At 38.3% G+C, this 17,721-nt stretch overlaps 1 protein-coding gene across 2 annotated transcripts in view; it reads right to left on the bottom strand.

Annotated features, from left to right (window-relative positions):
• Positions 1-17,721, bottom strand: part of PCDH9 (protocadherin 9) — a 721,360-nt gene that overhangs the window by 258,996 nt on the left and 444,643 nt on the right. The window contains exon 3 of one of the 2 annotated variants that reach the window (XM_063304544.1): positions 17,373-17,574. In XM_063304544.1, coding sequence (XP_063160614.1) covers positions 17,373-17,574 — 202 coding nt within the window. The remainder of the gene's footprint in view (positions 1-17,372; positions 17,575-17,721) is intronic. The other variant, XM_063304545.1, reaches the window with a different exon arrangement.

Genomic DNA, 17,721 nt, shown 5'->3' with positions numbered 1-17,721 from the left:
TCCTATCCATGATAAAAATGATACATCACTGTGATCTTTCAGTCTTTAAATATTACATTGTAATGAACATGCAATACATTTTCCTTGGTCGGTCCAAAAATGTCAAGTAGGAATTAAGCTGCAGTTGGATCCTGAAACATAGTTTGTTGATACTTTTGATTGTTTGATGCATGAAACAGTCTGTCTCTCAATATTTCAGTCATTAAGAAATGTATCAGAGCAATACCTACTAAGGGCCCCAACTGGGATCCTCAGTGCCAGAACCCAGAATAAGATTTGGCAGACAGTTCCTTTGCTTCTGCTAAGCACATCCATCTTCCCCATTAATTGGGTCTACTGTCACAATGCTCTTTCTATGAGAAAGTCCCGTTTCCCCCCCAGCACTCAATGGAAATCATCATTCCTGTAATTTAAGACCATTATTTTATCTTCTGTAACCTGGGACCACTGAAAGTAGGCCATGGCTTATTTTGCATGTGATATTTCTTTAGGTACTGAAACACCTCCAACAGAGAAAAAATCAGTAAGAGGGGACAGAGATAGTGCAAAGAATTTTTCTCCATCTATTCATTAATCTCACATACCTACTAGCTCTGACAAGGTCACAAATGTTCATGCTGACTTCCCTGTATCCATCCAGTCTAATTTAAACTCTAATTCAAAGGAGCTTAAACCCTAATACAAACTCTAACTTAAAATGACCATCCTTATATTTTCATTTTGCCTTGTTTTACACTGCTTACCTGTCTTCTTTTTATACTTTCTCCCTGCCCCCCCCCACAAAAAAAAAATAATTTTCATCACAAAGTCTTAGAACAATGGCTCAGTTCTGCAGAAGGAATTTGCTTCTTTTGATCTAGAATATTGTCTAGTATCTGAGGAACTCAGAAGCATGGTCAGTTTGGAGGGATCTAATCTTTCTGCTGAAGCTGGAGAAGGAAGGAAAAAGTCTACTGTTTTACCCTCACTCACTGACAAAAAATTAATTGAAATGCCATCCATCCATCCATCCATCCATCCATCCATCCATATCTTTATGTGCATTATATGTTACAATGCTGGGTTGTAACTGGTTACATCTTCTGGGGAGATATATCTAGAACCCTTGTTTTAGCTTTTGGACAAGTTGCAGTCTCAATTGTTTTAGTTTGATCTGCATACCTTAGATTAACACTGTCCATTTCCTAACGAAGACATCAAAACCCAACCAGTCCTGTAGAGATAAATCCCGAATAAATACAGGCTCACAAAAGTGGTGATTGGATGGTGGTCTATATTACTTATGTGGAAAAGTTGTGTTACTGTGAGTCCAGACTCTATCATTTCAGTCTCCTAGGAACTGGCAGTTCTTTTCACAGTCTTAAAAACATGTTTAAAAAGTATCAAACCCACTCATTGTTCTCAACTATTAAAATTATTTTATAACCAGTGTTCTGAATGTGTACCAAAGGTTCTACATCTTAATTTTCTGTTGTTCTGCACTTATTATTTTTTTCCTGAAAAAAAAAAAAAAGTACCTCTTTGGTGGATTGCTATAATGCTAAGGCATCTTTCATGTCAAGTTTGTTTCTCCAAACACGTATTCTGTAATAATATCTCAGCTTAAACACAGCTCCCATATTTCTATTAATGTTTTAATTTGAGCCACCTGCTCACAGTTTAATCCAGTGGGAGCCATTCCTATGGTAGACAAGAATTGCTTAAACATGATTCAATTGCTTGAAATTCAGCTATTGTACAAAAAGCACTCCAAAAACCCTTGCATCCTTTTTTTTATTAAAAATGCAAATGCTCAATAAACCAGATCAAAATATAATTCACCAGTTATACCCTAACTCCCCAAAATCAAAGAAAGGTGTGCTCCCCTGCAGAAAAACAGATAAGCTATAATAACTGCTAACCAATATGAAATAGTTAAGTTCTAAGATTTCAATATCTTACTGGAGAGAGTATTTTTAGCCACTTCCTGTAATTAAAGTGTCTAATTAAAAGACCTTTTCTTATCTACATTTTAAGCTTTTACTCAGCGCTGAATACAATGCTTGTCTGACAGATATACAGGCTTGGTACACTTCCAGAGGAAAGGTTCCTCACTTCCAAATCAAATTGGAATTATATCTTTTTTATGTATAAGTTACCTCATTCTGAAATGATTTCCAGTGTGATCTAGCATTCTAAGTTATGTTCACAGATTTAATCTCTTTGAGGAGACAAAATATGGAAACTTTGTTAGTTATTAGGCTAAAGATTCAAGCATGCCATTCCACTTAATCAATGCTGAATTATAATTATTTACAAAATGACTTTACTACATCTAGAGTTAAGAAATAGGAATGTAAATGATGCATCAGATTCTATGCCTTCTCCTTGTATTCCTATTAATCGAAAAGCAGAAATTTAAGAACTGATTCTACACTTTTCTCAACCTACACTGAGGAAGAACTGATGTCAGATGCCATCTCCTTACATTTTTCCAATGTTTAAACCACTGATGATGAAAATGAGGTTTTACCTATTCCATGTCTCTAACAAAATGTTCAATATTTAGACCAGCTCAAGAGGTGACTAAAATATATTTTATTTCATTGTAAGAGGAGGAACAGAGATGAAGGGGTAAAAAATGGAAGGAGAAAAAAAAACTGACATCTTTATCAACCCGATTAGGCTGCTTTGTTACTTATTTGTGTTTCCCAATGTTACTATTGTACTGTTATTATAAAAACTTTCAGCAGTTTGTCACATAAACCCAGCATATAAACCAACTCCCCATAACAGAAATCTGGCTCCATGAGTCTATCAGTCCCCAGATCAGGAAGACTAGGGACAATTTACCTGGAAACCAATGATACTCATCCTAGTCGTCTCTGGCTATACATGGAGGCTGACACAAAAAGACCTCTAAGTTGGGTCATTGGACTTTTCCACCCAACTTCCTTCTTTTTGGATGGTTCTTTGTGAATGTTCTATTTTGTTCTTTTCATCTTGTTTCTATGTCACTCATTTGTGTCTAGTTCAATGTATTATTAACGCTTGTCACAACTTTTTTTGCTAGTCGTTGAACTCAGTTACAGTAGCAATGAATGCATCCTTGGAAGACCTGAAGTATCAGGTTAGGGACAGATTGTCTTGGAGAAACTATGTATGTGGTCACAAAGAATCAACACTGACTTGATGCCAATCAATCAATCAATCAATCAGTTTGGAACAGTAGGTTAGATCTATAGTTAAGGAAGTAGTCACCACACATTCTGGTAGTGTGGTTCCTCCTTAAGTATATACAGTAGTGATGTGACATCAAGGTTGCAGTCAAGATCAAGGGCTGTTAGGATGGCCATCTACTCCAGATGGTAAGCCAAGCATGTGACCAGTTAATGCATGGGTGCATCGTACTTCCAGTGTTTCTCAGTGGTCAGACTGGGAGGCCATGCTAGATAAAGAGTAATTCCATGATTCCAGCTCCTGTGAGGCATTAAAGCTTTGTAGCTATAACCAATAAAGTTTTGGCCTGATTGCATATCAATTAAAAATTAAGACATTGAGAAATCACTATAGTTTGTTCTGTTGCTGCTTTTGTATCCTTCATACGTTATTGAAGATCTGTGGGCAGAATGTCTTTTATTACTTCTGAAAAGCCCTTCCAGTAAAGCTGAATGAACTGTTTTCTTAAAATCCATGATAGCAGGGAATGAGATTAAATCGAGCCTCAAAATCATCATGGCCCATCTCCATCCTCCTTCTCATATACACACACACCATCCACCAGCACACAGCATAGCACTTGTCAGCAAACCCCTTCCCTCTCTGAATCTGATCTGGACTTTTCAGAGGAGAAATCCAAACAAGTGATACAATGGAACACTCAACGGTTAATTTATTCTCCTAATTTGAACACTGTCAATGTGCTTAATTTTGTTTTGAATTGCTTTTGTTGGTCTCTGCTTTTAAAGGAACATTTAACAGAACGCTAATAAAACAGCCCAGCATGATGGAATAAATGTCAGACACAAACTTTTAATCTCATAACCTAACCTTCCCATGACTTTAAAATTGCTGCTAACACTGAAACCCTACTGGCTACCTGTACAGTTTTATTGAAGGACAGTAGCTACAATCCATTAGTTAATGACTAAGCTGAACTTGCCAGATCTCATTCACATTCCCAGTCACTGAAAAGTGGCTGGATTTCAAGGGCTTTCCAGCTGGTAATGATCAAGCCAGCTCCTTTTGTTCCATGTTTGCAAAACCAATATGCTTAAAACAAAACAACAACAACAACAACAACAAAAAAACACTTGAATTTTATTGGCTTCTCTATTGAAAATGCAAGCCTTATCTTCTAAGGCCATTGCTTTGTCACAGCAAATTTATTTTCTCTTGCTGAAGTGGATTGTGCATATTACATTCAATTCTCCTTCCCCAAACAAGGGTTTAACTTAGGTAGCAGCTGCTAACTTAAGAATTTGTTGAAGATAAAAATCAATTAAGGACACACCACCAGTAGATTTATCACCCCAGCTGTGCAGTGGTAGAAACAACTATTACTCAAGTTAAAACTTAAATGCCAGAATTAGCCTGTTATTCCAAGTCAATCCAGGGACAGCTATGCTATGTTGTCAACTGCCCCTTTATTATTTTTGAATAGAGTTATGCCAAACACAAGACTGTGTTTCTATTCAACACAATCTTACCATATTACAGCTTGTGCCTTAGATCACAGACCTCATCTTTGTTTTAAAGCACCGAAGTCTTTGCTAATGTCTCTACCTCTTTCTCTGTCTCAATCATCTATTTCCCATGGAATCTCAGATGTAATATGGAGGTGACTTCCCTAATCTGAGGCACAAATATAAACAGTTGTCCAGCTTTGTTTTTCATAGCAGAATCTAGTGGTCTTTATCATTCTCAGACCCATCCCCACCTGAGACCTTTAATATTGTAACTGACCATATTCTGTCTACAAAGATGCTTCCCAATCAGCTTCATGGAACAATTTGCATCATCCTACAGTATCTATACCTTAGCTGTCCCAACCCACCACATGGAACCCAGTTGTTGCTTTTGTCATAGTTGGATGTTATTAATTCTGGGATTTTGTCATCCCTACACTTGATGAATACCTCTCCTCTACACAATCCACGCAAATTATGTTCAATGTTAAAGAACCACCAAGAACTTCGGGGGCTGCCAAGATCTTGTTGAACATGCTGGCTATCCTCCAGATGACAGCAGTACATCATTCTATGCAGAACCCCCTCCCAATCCTCATTCAGAGAATTTGCTTTCAAGGTTTTCTTTCAAAGGAGAAGAGCATCTGACTGACATCCCCATGGATGGCATATGGTGTTCCTGCACCTATTTAGTTAGGGGGTGTCTGAGAGGTCAATGTATCTGAATGTCCTGTCTTTAATTTTACAATCCTCTTTGCAGTGATCTGTAGCTTCCTGGGTTTGAAAACTTCTAAGGAATAGAAGATTTGCCTTTGGAGAAACCTGAGGTTACGCACCCTTGCTGGGTCAAGAAGTTCCTTTTGTATGCGTAAGCCAATCAGTATTGCCCAGACTCAAATATAAAATAAGGTTATAAGGATCCATTGATTTGATAGAAGTTTTTACATATGCAGAACTTAAATACGAATATATTTCGTTTTCATTTATTTTATATGTAGTATTCATATGTTAGAAACATTTGCACTTGTATTATGGCCCTGAAACCATGCTGTGTTTCCTAGAAGAATTCTGTTTACTTTCTTCCTGTTCCTTTCTCAGAGGCCGACAGGTCCTGATAGAGAGCTGTGCCCACAGAAACAAGATAAGGTGGACATTCCAAGGATAGCTTCTCTGTCATGGTTCCTGTTCCAATGTTACTGAAACATTGCAACGAGTTCCCATGCCATGCTGGTGCATGTTGTTGTCCAGGAGGGGGCTGCTGCTGTTCACTTGTGCCAGGCAGTGAGCTGGACGATGCAAGTATGAAGGAATGCATGCTTGGGCTAACTTGACTGGTCAAGGATATTACCGGAAGACTGCCAGCAACCATTACGAACACCTGCAAGGGGATGGAATTGTACTGACTTTGGGGGAAGGGGTTTTGGGATTGCTTGTAGGTTAATTGGGACACATCCCGAGCTTTTAGAATTCTCAGCGTTGCTTGTGATCTTGCATACTATACATCATTAAATTAGATTTCCATAGAAGTCCTGCGTGAGTCTGGTTGTTGTTTTGGATAGGCAGTCATTACATTCTCCAGAGGAAAGGTATTGTTTAATAACAGTCAAGGGGCCCTAGCAAGGATGGGAGGAAGTCCCTTATATGGAATGATGTTAAGATGGAGTGAAGGAAGGAAGTTCCTAATATGGGATGAGGTTAAAGTGGAGTATGGGTAACTGAGTAAGGGGTGGTATTCTAAAGGAGGAGTTGAATGGAATGTACATAATGTGCTGCAAGGAGGGGGTCCTATGCAATCGCCCACCCAACAGCTTGCTGTCATTGCTTCTGCTCTTGGGTGAAGAATAAAGAACTAAATTTCACGCAACTGCCTGTGTCTTTGGTCCTGGCTCAGAAACGAACCTGATAAGGAAATAAGGAAAATTCTAACAGATTCTTGGGCAGGAGAAATTTAAAGGTGGTAAATAGTCTTTTACAGTGAAGTTGTAGGACACTTTGTAGGATGTAATAACAAGGCCTACTATATTCTATGTAAGATGTACTCCAAAGCAAACCAAATCTAAACAAGCAGTAGGAGAATCAGAAAAGGAAGGTAGCTCTCTAACAGGTTACTTTGAGCAGGAGAAGATTCATTTCCCCACCTCCAAAAATGGGCAGAATGAAATCATGGAACACTGCAGTGACTTGGGTTGAAAATCAACTCTTTGGATCATTCACAAGTCCTGCAAGACTTCACCAATTCCCCAATTCATCTAATCTGTCACAGTACAGTATAAGAATGGATTACATTCTAATCCAAAACATGCCAGGTAATGTGAGAGCTTAACACCATCATTTGTTCTCAGTTAGCCATCTGCAAATGACAGAGTCAATTTAGGTCCTGCACAGCCCAATCACAATTGTTTTTCTGAATATATAGCATTAGAATATCTTTCTCTTTTTCAAGTTTTCACTTGAAGTTTCAGATTTTATTAATATGCCACATTATTCTCCTCCTATATGACAATCAACCATCAAACTGAGTAAGAAGCCAAATATTATCATCACTTCAAAATAATCTCCATGCTTGTTTGAAAATATGTGATATATAGAACAGCCTATGAAATATGATCAGCACTGGTATTACCTTATTTTGAGATTCATAACAAAAGCCATTGGATTACTACTGTTTGAATACTGAAATATTTGCATGAGACTATACTTGTTAAAATCAATATATGCATTTTTTAAAACATGGTAAGATTGTTATGTTTTAGAATGACAGCTTATGACAGCAATGCCAATCTTCACATATTATAGGACTATTTTTTTTAGTTAATGATTATGTTTTGCCCCCCCCCGATATCAACTCCCAAAATGTCTGTAATATTATAAACACCCTGTCTCCCCCTGTATTACAGTATTTCCCCCCCATAGGTACAACATTATCTCTTATTTTTACTTAAAAAAAAGAAGAGCCTGAACTTAAAATAATTTAAGAAAAGAAAAGAAAAGTCCTTGCCTATATCCATGACTGTCTTCTCAATGAACTTGAAACATCTATCTCATTGTAAATAAGAATTATTGAGTGGGGAAACCTAGTCTTTTTTTTCAGATTGAGACAGTATACACTTTACAATGTGGTTTAAAACATGGTTTCTGTTTCGTAGTTCCAAATTCAAAAACCTTTGATGTTCTGTGTTTTTTTTTTCCCCTTCCCCGGCCCATAACCCCAAAATGTTCATTCTCCATTGAAATCTACAGATTAAGCAGCTAATATTCCAAGTGGGCACATCATACAATTCTCGATCAAGCCAATACATCAATGGAAGGAAACTGGTTCTAAACAGTCTCTTTATGTGGTACCCCATAATTGCACAGCTTTATGCTGTACCCCATTTTAAAGCCTAAATCTCTCCCTAAACAGCACAGTGAAGATCAGATGTGATGTGCAATCAACTGATGTGAAGAACAGAGACAAGAACTAGTACCTACACTATATTTGTTGTCTAAAGCTCTGAAACTTTGAAGGCCTCTTACCTGCTTGTAACCCATATGTTACAATGCATTCTCCTCCTTCCTTCCTTCCTTCCTTCCTTCCTTCCTTCCTTCCTTCCTTCCTTCCTTCCTTCCTTCCTTCCTTCCTTCCTTCCTTCCTTCCTTCCTTCCTTCCAGATGGTGGTGGGGACATTGTGCTGTAAAGGGAACTGAGAACCTACAAATTCATTCCTCATGTAACAAGGAAAAACTATGCCTTAGAAATGGTATGTCAGAATGAAAAGTTCATTGTCTTTGGCTTATCTTCTTGGTATCTTCTTGTTATCTTATCATGATCACTAAGTGCTTGTCTGTTTGGAATTGTAATGGTTAAGAACAATAACAATATAAGCAAGCACTAATGACTAGAAGCTGCAACTACAGTATATACTTTCAGATGTGACATAAAATAGAACACTGATGTAGTGCAATCCCTCTTGGTATAAGTCTTTGGAATTGGAAATCTGTCAAAACTAAAATGTTCAGACTCAACAAAAAGTTATGTAGGTATAAAAAGGATTAGCAAGGAAGAAAATAGGGCCTGCAACAGACTTCAGCTAAATCACTGTGAAATGGACAAAAAAAATGCCATCCAAAGCAAGCTTATGTAAGGAAAGCAAAGCTCACTGCAAAAGGAACAGAGAACACTTATGCAATGGAGTTGCAAGATTAAAAGATGAGCTCATGTTTATTTTATTGATTTACAGTGGTGGATTTTTTTTCCCCCCATCTGTTTATTCAAGCAGAGAAAGAAATATGACTACCTGGAGCACAATGTGCTGTATGTACCTGAGCTTTTATTATTCACCTGTTTATGCAGATTTTACTGAATAATTTATTTATTCAATTAATAACTACTATTTTTAATGCAATGTTTGGACAACGTACTTAAGCAAATGGGATCATGGGAAGCAAGTGGGAGGCTTGAGGCCCTGCAAATTTCAGCCTTTTAAGTTTGGTTTTCAAAATAGTTTGTATAGCCTAATTTCTTCCACATGCATTTTGGTGGTTCCTAATCTTTTGGGCAGGCAGTGTAAATAGTCTGCAGAAAGATAATAATTCCTCCAAATGGCATGGTTTTCTCAGTTAATTGGTTAGGTGCCATAAATCAGGTCTGGTGGTTGCCTGGAGAAATACCTTCCATCTTTACTTGCCTTTTGACAATCTGCAGATATTCCAAGGCTGTTCCAGTGATAGCCCTGATTCCACTTGTCCATCTTCATCATTATCATCCTCTTCATTTACTTCCCTCAACTTTGCTAAACACAATCTTTGTGTGCTTGTTTGTTTTCATCCTATTCTATCCTCACATTCCATGCCCGATGTGTGACTTTCTGCTTGGTGATAATGACCTCCAGGAGCAATTATTCTTTATTTGGCCCTGAAGACATTGATTGGTTCTTGCATTCCACAGTATTCTTAGTAATCATCTTTAAAATATGAAGGTGTATATGGTCTTCCTTTTACACCTTCTTATTGCCCAGGTTTGACAGCCAGACATTACCCATTTTGATGGTCCATCCTGCACATAATGTCTCACTCATTTTTCAGAAAAGAAGCTCACATACTATTTTACCCCTCAACATTTTAACAGGGAGTTGGGTGACCCACACATCTCACCAGTGGGTAAAATCACTCCAGGATCACTCCAGATATGTTACACAGCTGATCATAATAACTGTAGAGCATAGAGGCCAGCAATGAACATTTCAAAAGTATTTGGACATCTATAGACTCTAAATTCTTCTGATATAAATTTTTGCAAGAGTCTTCCAGGTGCTACACAAAATGAAGGATCAGGCTGTGGGGATTAGAAGGAAGATTAAAACACCATTACCTGCTGCAAGTAGAGGCATCACGTTAAAAACAAAATTCTTTGTACAGGGGGAAAAAAAAAACAATCTCTCTCTCTCTCTCTCTCTCTCTCTCTCCTCCCCCATTTGTACTTCCATCACATAAACAACTGCAATATTAGACGTATTCTGAACTTTAATCATAATTAAAGCACCATCACAGAGATGTTCCTAATAATACTGGAAATTATAGTATGATTTAACTCCCTTGACATCATTTCACCAAGCCACTCTAGCATTAGACTTATTAAAATGTGGGATATTTATCATCTATAATTACCCAAATAATTTGTAATGTACTAAGGTGGAGAGCTGAAGAGTGATGGAAAGAAGGAATGCAGTTTGAGAAGCACCATTCAAGCAATCCTTTAAGTCTAAGAATAAGGAGGCTTAAGATAAAGCAAGAAAGACCCTGAGGAATTCTAAACCTTTGTTTTATGTTATATTCAGAAATTATCTTGAAATCTGAACTGTGTTTTCCTTCCTTCCTTCCTTCCTTCCTTCCTTCCTTCCTTCCTTCCTTCCTTCCTTCCTTCCTTCCTTCCTTCCTTCACCATTATACTTTGCCCCACTGTTCTCACTAGAAATTTGATAGATTATTTTAACCTACTTAATAAACAATAATTGATCAGCATAAATATAATTCTGGCTCTTATATCATTGGATATACAGTATGATGTACGTATAGCTATTGTGGATGGGTACATACAGTATATCATTTCATATCACCCTTTAAATATACCCTAGTTCTTTGTTATCTCCTTGAAGATGAATAAATATTTTTTGTTGCTTGTAGGTATCAACATGTAATTTCATCCTGCAGCCTCATGAACATTCACCTTTTTCTGACTCTTCACTAGAGAAGAAGTCTCTTTCCCACCTGCACTATACCTCCCAGATCAGGCTGTCATGTTGTTATCTGAATTGTACATAATTGAAAGTTGTGTTTTACAGCTTAACAGTGTGTTGTCAACCTGTGGTCATACGCTGCCATGAAAAAGCCACATACAAGACATTTGAGGTGGCAGCAATTCTATGGGCTGCTTAAACTGTATTTCAACCCTCCATGTAAACATTTTTTAAATAGATCATAATGTAAAATTTAAGTAAATTTCAAGTAAAGCTGTACCCAAGCGACTACATCCATGCTGTATTCTGAAGTCTTCTTCCCAGATGTTTCTTCACTTTCCCAGCCCAGCCCAGCCCAGCCCACAGCTCTGGAATTCCCAGGTAGTGACTAAGGCTGATTCAGTTTAGCCTTTTTGATCAGCCAAGGTCCCCAGTGTGCTGTCATTTGCTGTAGATAAAAATACATGAACACATCCATGTTGTTTTCTAAGCAACAAGATATAAGTGGTTGCTGTTGACTTCTCTCTTTCTCTCTCTCTCTCTCTCCCACTCTCTATCTCTCTGTGTGTTTAGCTTCCCAGTCCAACCAACTCCCCTGGAACTCCTAGGTCTCCAATCTAAGTACTAACCAAAGTTGACCTTGCTTAGCTTCTGAGATTAGACAAATCAGACTAGGTGATCCACATAGTAAAATCCTTTGCACTAAGCTTAAACTGCATAATCAGTATCTTGTTGCCTCACATAATGCTGCATGACTAGTTTTCATGTACAACCTAAGAATTGATCATGGAGTTCAGATCTACATCCATAAGAATTCATATGTGGTCAACCATCATATACTTTACAGCCTTGTATATTTGTCTAGCAGATCCAATGACTATCCATAAATAAGGTAAGCAGGAACAAATTGATTCTATTTTTCGCGTTCATATATGGGGGGAGGGTTTTCTGAACTGACCCAATATCATTTATCTCACACTTCAACCACTTAATCTGAAATAACAGTTGAGAACTATTACATGCATATCCATTGCTCTAATTGTATCATTATTAAAATTATGTGCAACAAAATAAGTAATTATCCTGAGACATAACATATCTGAGGACAACTTGACTGAAAAGTATCCAGTTGACAGGTTTTCCTTCTATTCAAGTATATTAACCTATCCCTTTTTTAATGCATAAAAAATTCAGCTCCATTTGACCATAAAACAAAATGATTCTACCTTTGCATATTAGTTCATAAACAAAATACAAAGTTACAATTTGTAGAGCAGATGCAATAAAGTCATGTTGTCGGTGAACAATTAATCATGGAGTATTGTGCTATTTGCTGAGGCAATTAATATTTTATGCAATTTTGAGCATGCAAATTTGAGATAGTGAAAGGGAACGTGCAACATTACTCAAAATTCTGGGAACATTTTCCTTATTACCACATTAACAGCAAAGTGATCAGGTTTGTATGTTAGCTATATCGAATGAAGATGCTCTCTCTTGAATCTGTGGAGGATATCTATGGCCTTAAAAGGCTCAAAATAATTCTTAAGTCCAGGCTCCCAATGAGGAAATAGCATATTAAATAACTAGGTAAAGGTAAAGGTTTCCCTTGACGTTAAGTCCAGTCATGTCCGACTCTAGGGGGTGGTGCTCATCTCCGTTTCAAAGCCGAAGAGCCGGCGTTTGTCCGTAGACAGTTCCATGATCATGTGGCCGGCATGACTACATGGTATGCCGTTACCTGCCCACTGAAGTGGTACCTATTAATCTACTCACATTTGCATGTTTTTGAACTGGTAGGTTGGCAGGAGCTGGGACTAGCAATGGGAGCTCACCCCATCACACGGATTCGAACCACCGACCTTCTGATCAGCAAGCTCAGCAGCTCAGCGGTTTAACCCGCAGCGCCACCGCATCCCCTTATTAAATAACTACACAGTGGCAAACAGATCTCTGCATGTGTAGCTACTTTGAGGATGGTTTGCAGACAGAAGCAAAGTTGCACTCACATAGTTGACTAAAAGCACATTCAACTGGACTCAGTTTCCATCTTTCGATCTTTCTTCAGGCTGTCCTTAGGCTGATAAGGGAATAAACATATGAAGTCAGATCCATATGGGAGAGGGCTGTGCAATCCAAAATTGGATGGGGAAAATGTCCAACTGGAAGGGACAGCCTGTTGTCCTTATACAGCCAGTTACACAGCCAGGTTGTTACTTTTTGTAGGGAAACATTCAAGAAAGATGAAATCAGTTCCAAGTATTAACTGTAACAATGGTCCAGTTCATTAACATATCAGGAATCTGCATGGTGGAAGAGCATTCTCAGTGTCTGTCCTCCTCAGCAGAACATCACATTCAGAAGCCCACAAGTGTTTATGTGTGACTAATGGATTTGTGTAATCGTTGTTCCATTCAAGGAGAAAGGAGAAAGGAGGAGGAGGAGGAGGAGGAGGAGGAGGAGGAGGAGGAGGAGGAGGAGGAGGAGGAGGAGGAGGGGTGAACAAAACAAAATACAAATGAGGCTACTATCAATTCAGATGACCACTCAAAGATGAGTTACTCATGGAGGATTTGTGCTATCGAATGTAGAAATTACACTCTAATCGTGATTACATGCACAACAATAGTACTAGGATTAAGTACAAATTATGGTCAAAGAATAAAATAATTGCCATGGGGCTATCACAGGGAAAGAGTAACATGTAATTACTCCAGGAGCTGTATCTGGTAAGCAAGAATTGTATCTTAATAAACAGGATGGCAAAGAGTGAATAATAAAGCTAATGTTGAGAATCTCTTTCACGCTCTCATCCAGCATGAATGATTGCTGGCTTTAAGATTAGCTGGATGAATTTTCGCTCACCGTGCATGCATTTTCATTAGGCAGGGGTAATTGTATAACTCTCTTGTTTCTTCCTAGGCTGGCAAAGCTTGGAAAATATAACAGTGCATTGCTGGTGCACTGGTTCATTAAACTTGAAGAATATTTAACTCCAAATACAGTTGGCTTTTGAAACCTGAATACTAAATATGATTGCAGCACCAAAATACTGATAGCAGAAAGCATCCACTACAGAATGGTATTCATCATCTAAAACAACAAACAATGTTTTTTGTGCAACTGGAAAGAACTGTCCGCCACAGAGAAACACTCAGATCAGAAAGAACATAATCAAAACTACATATGGAAGTGAGATGGCATCAGAATGTACTTTTAAGACGTAAGCAGCAGTTTTTAAAATTTTGCTGTGCATGTAATAGAGCCCAAATCCCGATATTATAAGCTGATTATTTATATATAGCTCTGTTCTTGAAGTGAAAACATGTACCTTTTCAAAATGCACAAGCGTACAAACGGAGGCCCTGCAGGATTGGCCATATAAAGCATGAGAGTGCTTGTGAGTCAGACAAAAGGAATAGAAATCACCTGGAACAAAGGAATTGGGAGAAACCAACCAAAAGGGTAAACACACAAAGCAGCAGCATCAAGAGAATAACAGAATCTGAATTGTTTGTTTTTTCCCCATTTTGAGTATCGGTTCAAATTATTTAAAATGTGATGCCACAAACAGAACAGCAACGGAAAAGAAATTATCTCTGCTAATATTTTAGAGCAATGTGTGTGCTTGTGTATGTCTGAATATATATATATACATATATATAAGAGTCCCTTTTGGGAGATGGGCAGTGATAAATTTGATTAATAAATAAATATATTGTAAATCGCCCAGAGTCCCTTTTGGGAGATGGGAGGTGATAATTTTATATATATATATATATATATATATATATATATATGAATGATATTCTCATCTATAAATTTGGCCAAACAATGAAAGCAACAAGCAAAACAAAAGGATTTTTTTCCTTTAAGTCCTATTCAAAAGAGGCACTTGTGCTAACTTTCCTGTGGGCCACATCCTTACAAACAATTTTGTGTTACAATGCATTGAAGAAACCCATCTTTGTGGACTGCAATCCATTTTGTCAGCTCTCAGAACCTAACAAGCTGTATATTGGGCTTATATGGTTGATGATGAATTGCATAATCACAAACTCTGCAGAAGAAATGGGCAACCAACATCCCATTGGGATTCCTGAATTCGCTCTGTTGAAATTTGGTGACAAACTTCTGGGGGAGGGAGGGACCTTTTCCTTAGTTTTGTTTTGTTTCAATAGAAAGCAAAATAAAATCAGTATGTGAAATACTAAAAAGGTGCAACACATCTGAATTGGAAGAAACACACACAGACACCTTTTTCCCTCAAACAATGTAGAAATGCTAACTGTAGGTGATGCCATGATGTCACAGACCTCCTATTTCATCCTGCTTATTCAGAATACTGGAACCATTCCTGCAATATAATCAAAACCAACCCATGAAACTGTCAGATTGACCCAGGAACAGTATTACTGAAGTTAACATTTGCTCAAGGATGTCAATCAAGTTTATGCAATAAGGAAAAGTTCTGCATTAAGGGAATGGCACTGGAAACCATCTTAGATTGTTACATGTTCTATTTCAACAATGCAAGGAGACAACTCAAGGCCAGGTGACAGAAGCAAAGCCATAACATGACTTGATGTTTCAAGTAAACTGGCCTTACATTTACAAACAAAAACGGTTACCAGCTTCCTTAAGGAATGATTCACAGATATCATCTTATATTTCCCATACAATCCTGCTCATGAAAGTGTGCAGAGAGCTGGTTGCTTGCACAGGGATCTGTAGCCATCTCTGTAAAGACAGACCAGTACCCTTTATGCATTTCCACATGTCAAAGGGCTTCCTTCAAAATACTGCTTTGAAAACACAATATTCTGTCTCATCACTGACATGGGTAGAAAACCTCCTAAAAGTCAGCCAAATTTCAAACTCATTTCAGCACACATTTTCTTATGCTAAGTTAGGCACCAGAATGTGTTCAGTCACACTGCCTCTTTTTTTCAGATATGGATGAAGTATTGTAGGTGTCTTAATTTAATGGACATGATCTGCAGGTAGGGGCCACGCTAATCCCCAGATAATCTGCATGACAGAATAAATAGCAACATCTGCTGCACTTCAGGATCAAACTGTATACCACTGTCCTCAAAGAACAGGGCTTCTCATAACTCTGTAACTGCATTTCCGTTATTTGAGTAGCCCACCTTGAAAAGGAATCAACCCACCCTGGTTGGACCTCACTTTCCCCATTACCAGCATGTAGCATCTGAAATGGAACACAGCTTACTTTACCTGAGAAGCCTTTTAAGTAAAGAAGGTAAATGCCCCTCTCTGTTATTGCTAACTTGATAAAAGGTATGCTATGGACAATGTACATGATTTTCTTTATTCTGAGTCACATAATGCAGGAGCTATTGTCCTGTGAATTCTTCAAGTTTACAGTGCTACTTAGAAGTTCAGAATCCCATTGAATTTAGTAGGATTTACCCACTAGTAACTACACTTACGACTTTAGTCTTAAGATTTTTATACTTTTCTTCATTTTCATTTTTCAGATGTTCAGTATGCATCTAAGGGGACAGCATAAAAGGCTGCTTCAGTTGTTCACAGGAACAGGACCTTTGACTCCAATACAGCATTTGAATTCCACAGCCACATTTTCAAGGAGCCGTAGAGTTTCTTCATGTTAATGCATCATGCTTTCTTACAACACTAACATGCCCCTCACAAACTCTGGGATATTAAAACATCTGCAGTAGGAAAGAAAGTTGATGCCAGGAAGAAAATGGGGGAGCACTGAGAAACTTTGTGACCCTGAAACATTTTGAGACTTCCTGTATCATGCTAGTCTAGATGTAGTTTTATCTCATGCCACACCAATGCTTAAATTCCTATCAAGTGTTGATAGGAAGTACCCCCATGGGACTTGAATGAAGATGAAGTACTTAGATTTTATAGGATTCTAAGTGCATTAGAACAGTCTTCCCTCCCTGGCAGCCCACAGAGGTCTTAATTTTCAATCAACCACAGACAATACAACCAAAGGCCAGCTTTGATGGCTTGGGATTACAGAAGTTGAAGTCCAACTTATTTGGAAACAACCAAATGAAAATAATAACTTGCATTAAAGAAATGTTGGCTTCCATGTTTTGTACTGCCCAAGCCTTAGCAATACATTCATAAATAAAAATAAAAATTAGAACAGGAAACAAGTTCTTTCCATCAGTCCTGAAACCACCATGAATCACCGCAGAGCACAAAATAGAGAGTCAAAATGAATACATGCACAAGAGTTGCAATGGTGTGATCCATTCCTTCTATCTTTTATTTCTCCAGTGGTCTGCTTCTTCTCTCTCTTGTTTTCATGGATACTTGCCTGACTTTCTTATTGCCTTTGAGCCTTCCTGCCATTTCAACTGTTGTCAGAAGGGTGCACTGTGCATTTTGGTCCTATACATTAGATGTTTTTGCAGCTGCCACCAAACCAAGCCTGAACCCATGTCAGTGTGGAGGGGGGTGAAGCTCGAAAAACGTCACTCACCAGAGTTGGGATCTGAGTTGCCATCTGCTTCGGTCCTCTTGTCCGGGGAGGCCTGGTCGTAGAATTCGCCCTGCGGCTGAACCAGAGGGAGAGGGTGTGAGACCAGCATTCCACTACCCACAGGCTCATGATCTCCCAGGCCACTGTCACTGCAGCTTTCCTGCGAACCATCAGGGAGATGAAACGTAACACGACGCTGAGACTACAAAGAAGAGCACAGGACAAGCTGGATTAGTGCTCTTCTTTTCTCTCTGACCCCTCCCTCTGTTTTGATAGATTGTCATGTGTATGGTGTTTTGTAAATTCAGAGGCATGTTCCTCTTCCCATCTTGACACTCTTTCACAAGCC

The sequence above is a fragment of the Candoia aspera genome, chromosome 5 (genome assembly GCF_035149785.1).
Source record: "Candoia aspera isolate rCanAsp1 chromosome 5, rCanAsp1.hap2, whole genome shotgun sequence".
Taxonomy (NCBI): domain Eukaryota; kingdom Metazoa; phylum Chordata; class Lepidosauria; order Squamata; family Boidae; genus Candoia; species Candoia aspera.
The sequence above is the reverse complement of the archived record's forward strand: the minus strand, read 5'-3'. Positions and strand labels throughout refer to the sequence as shown.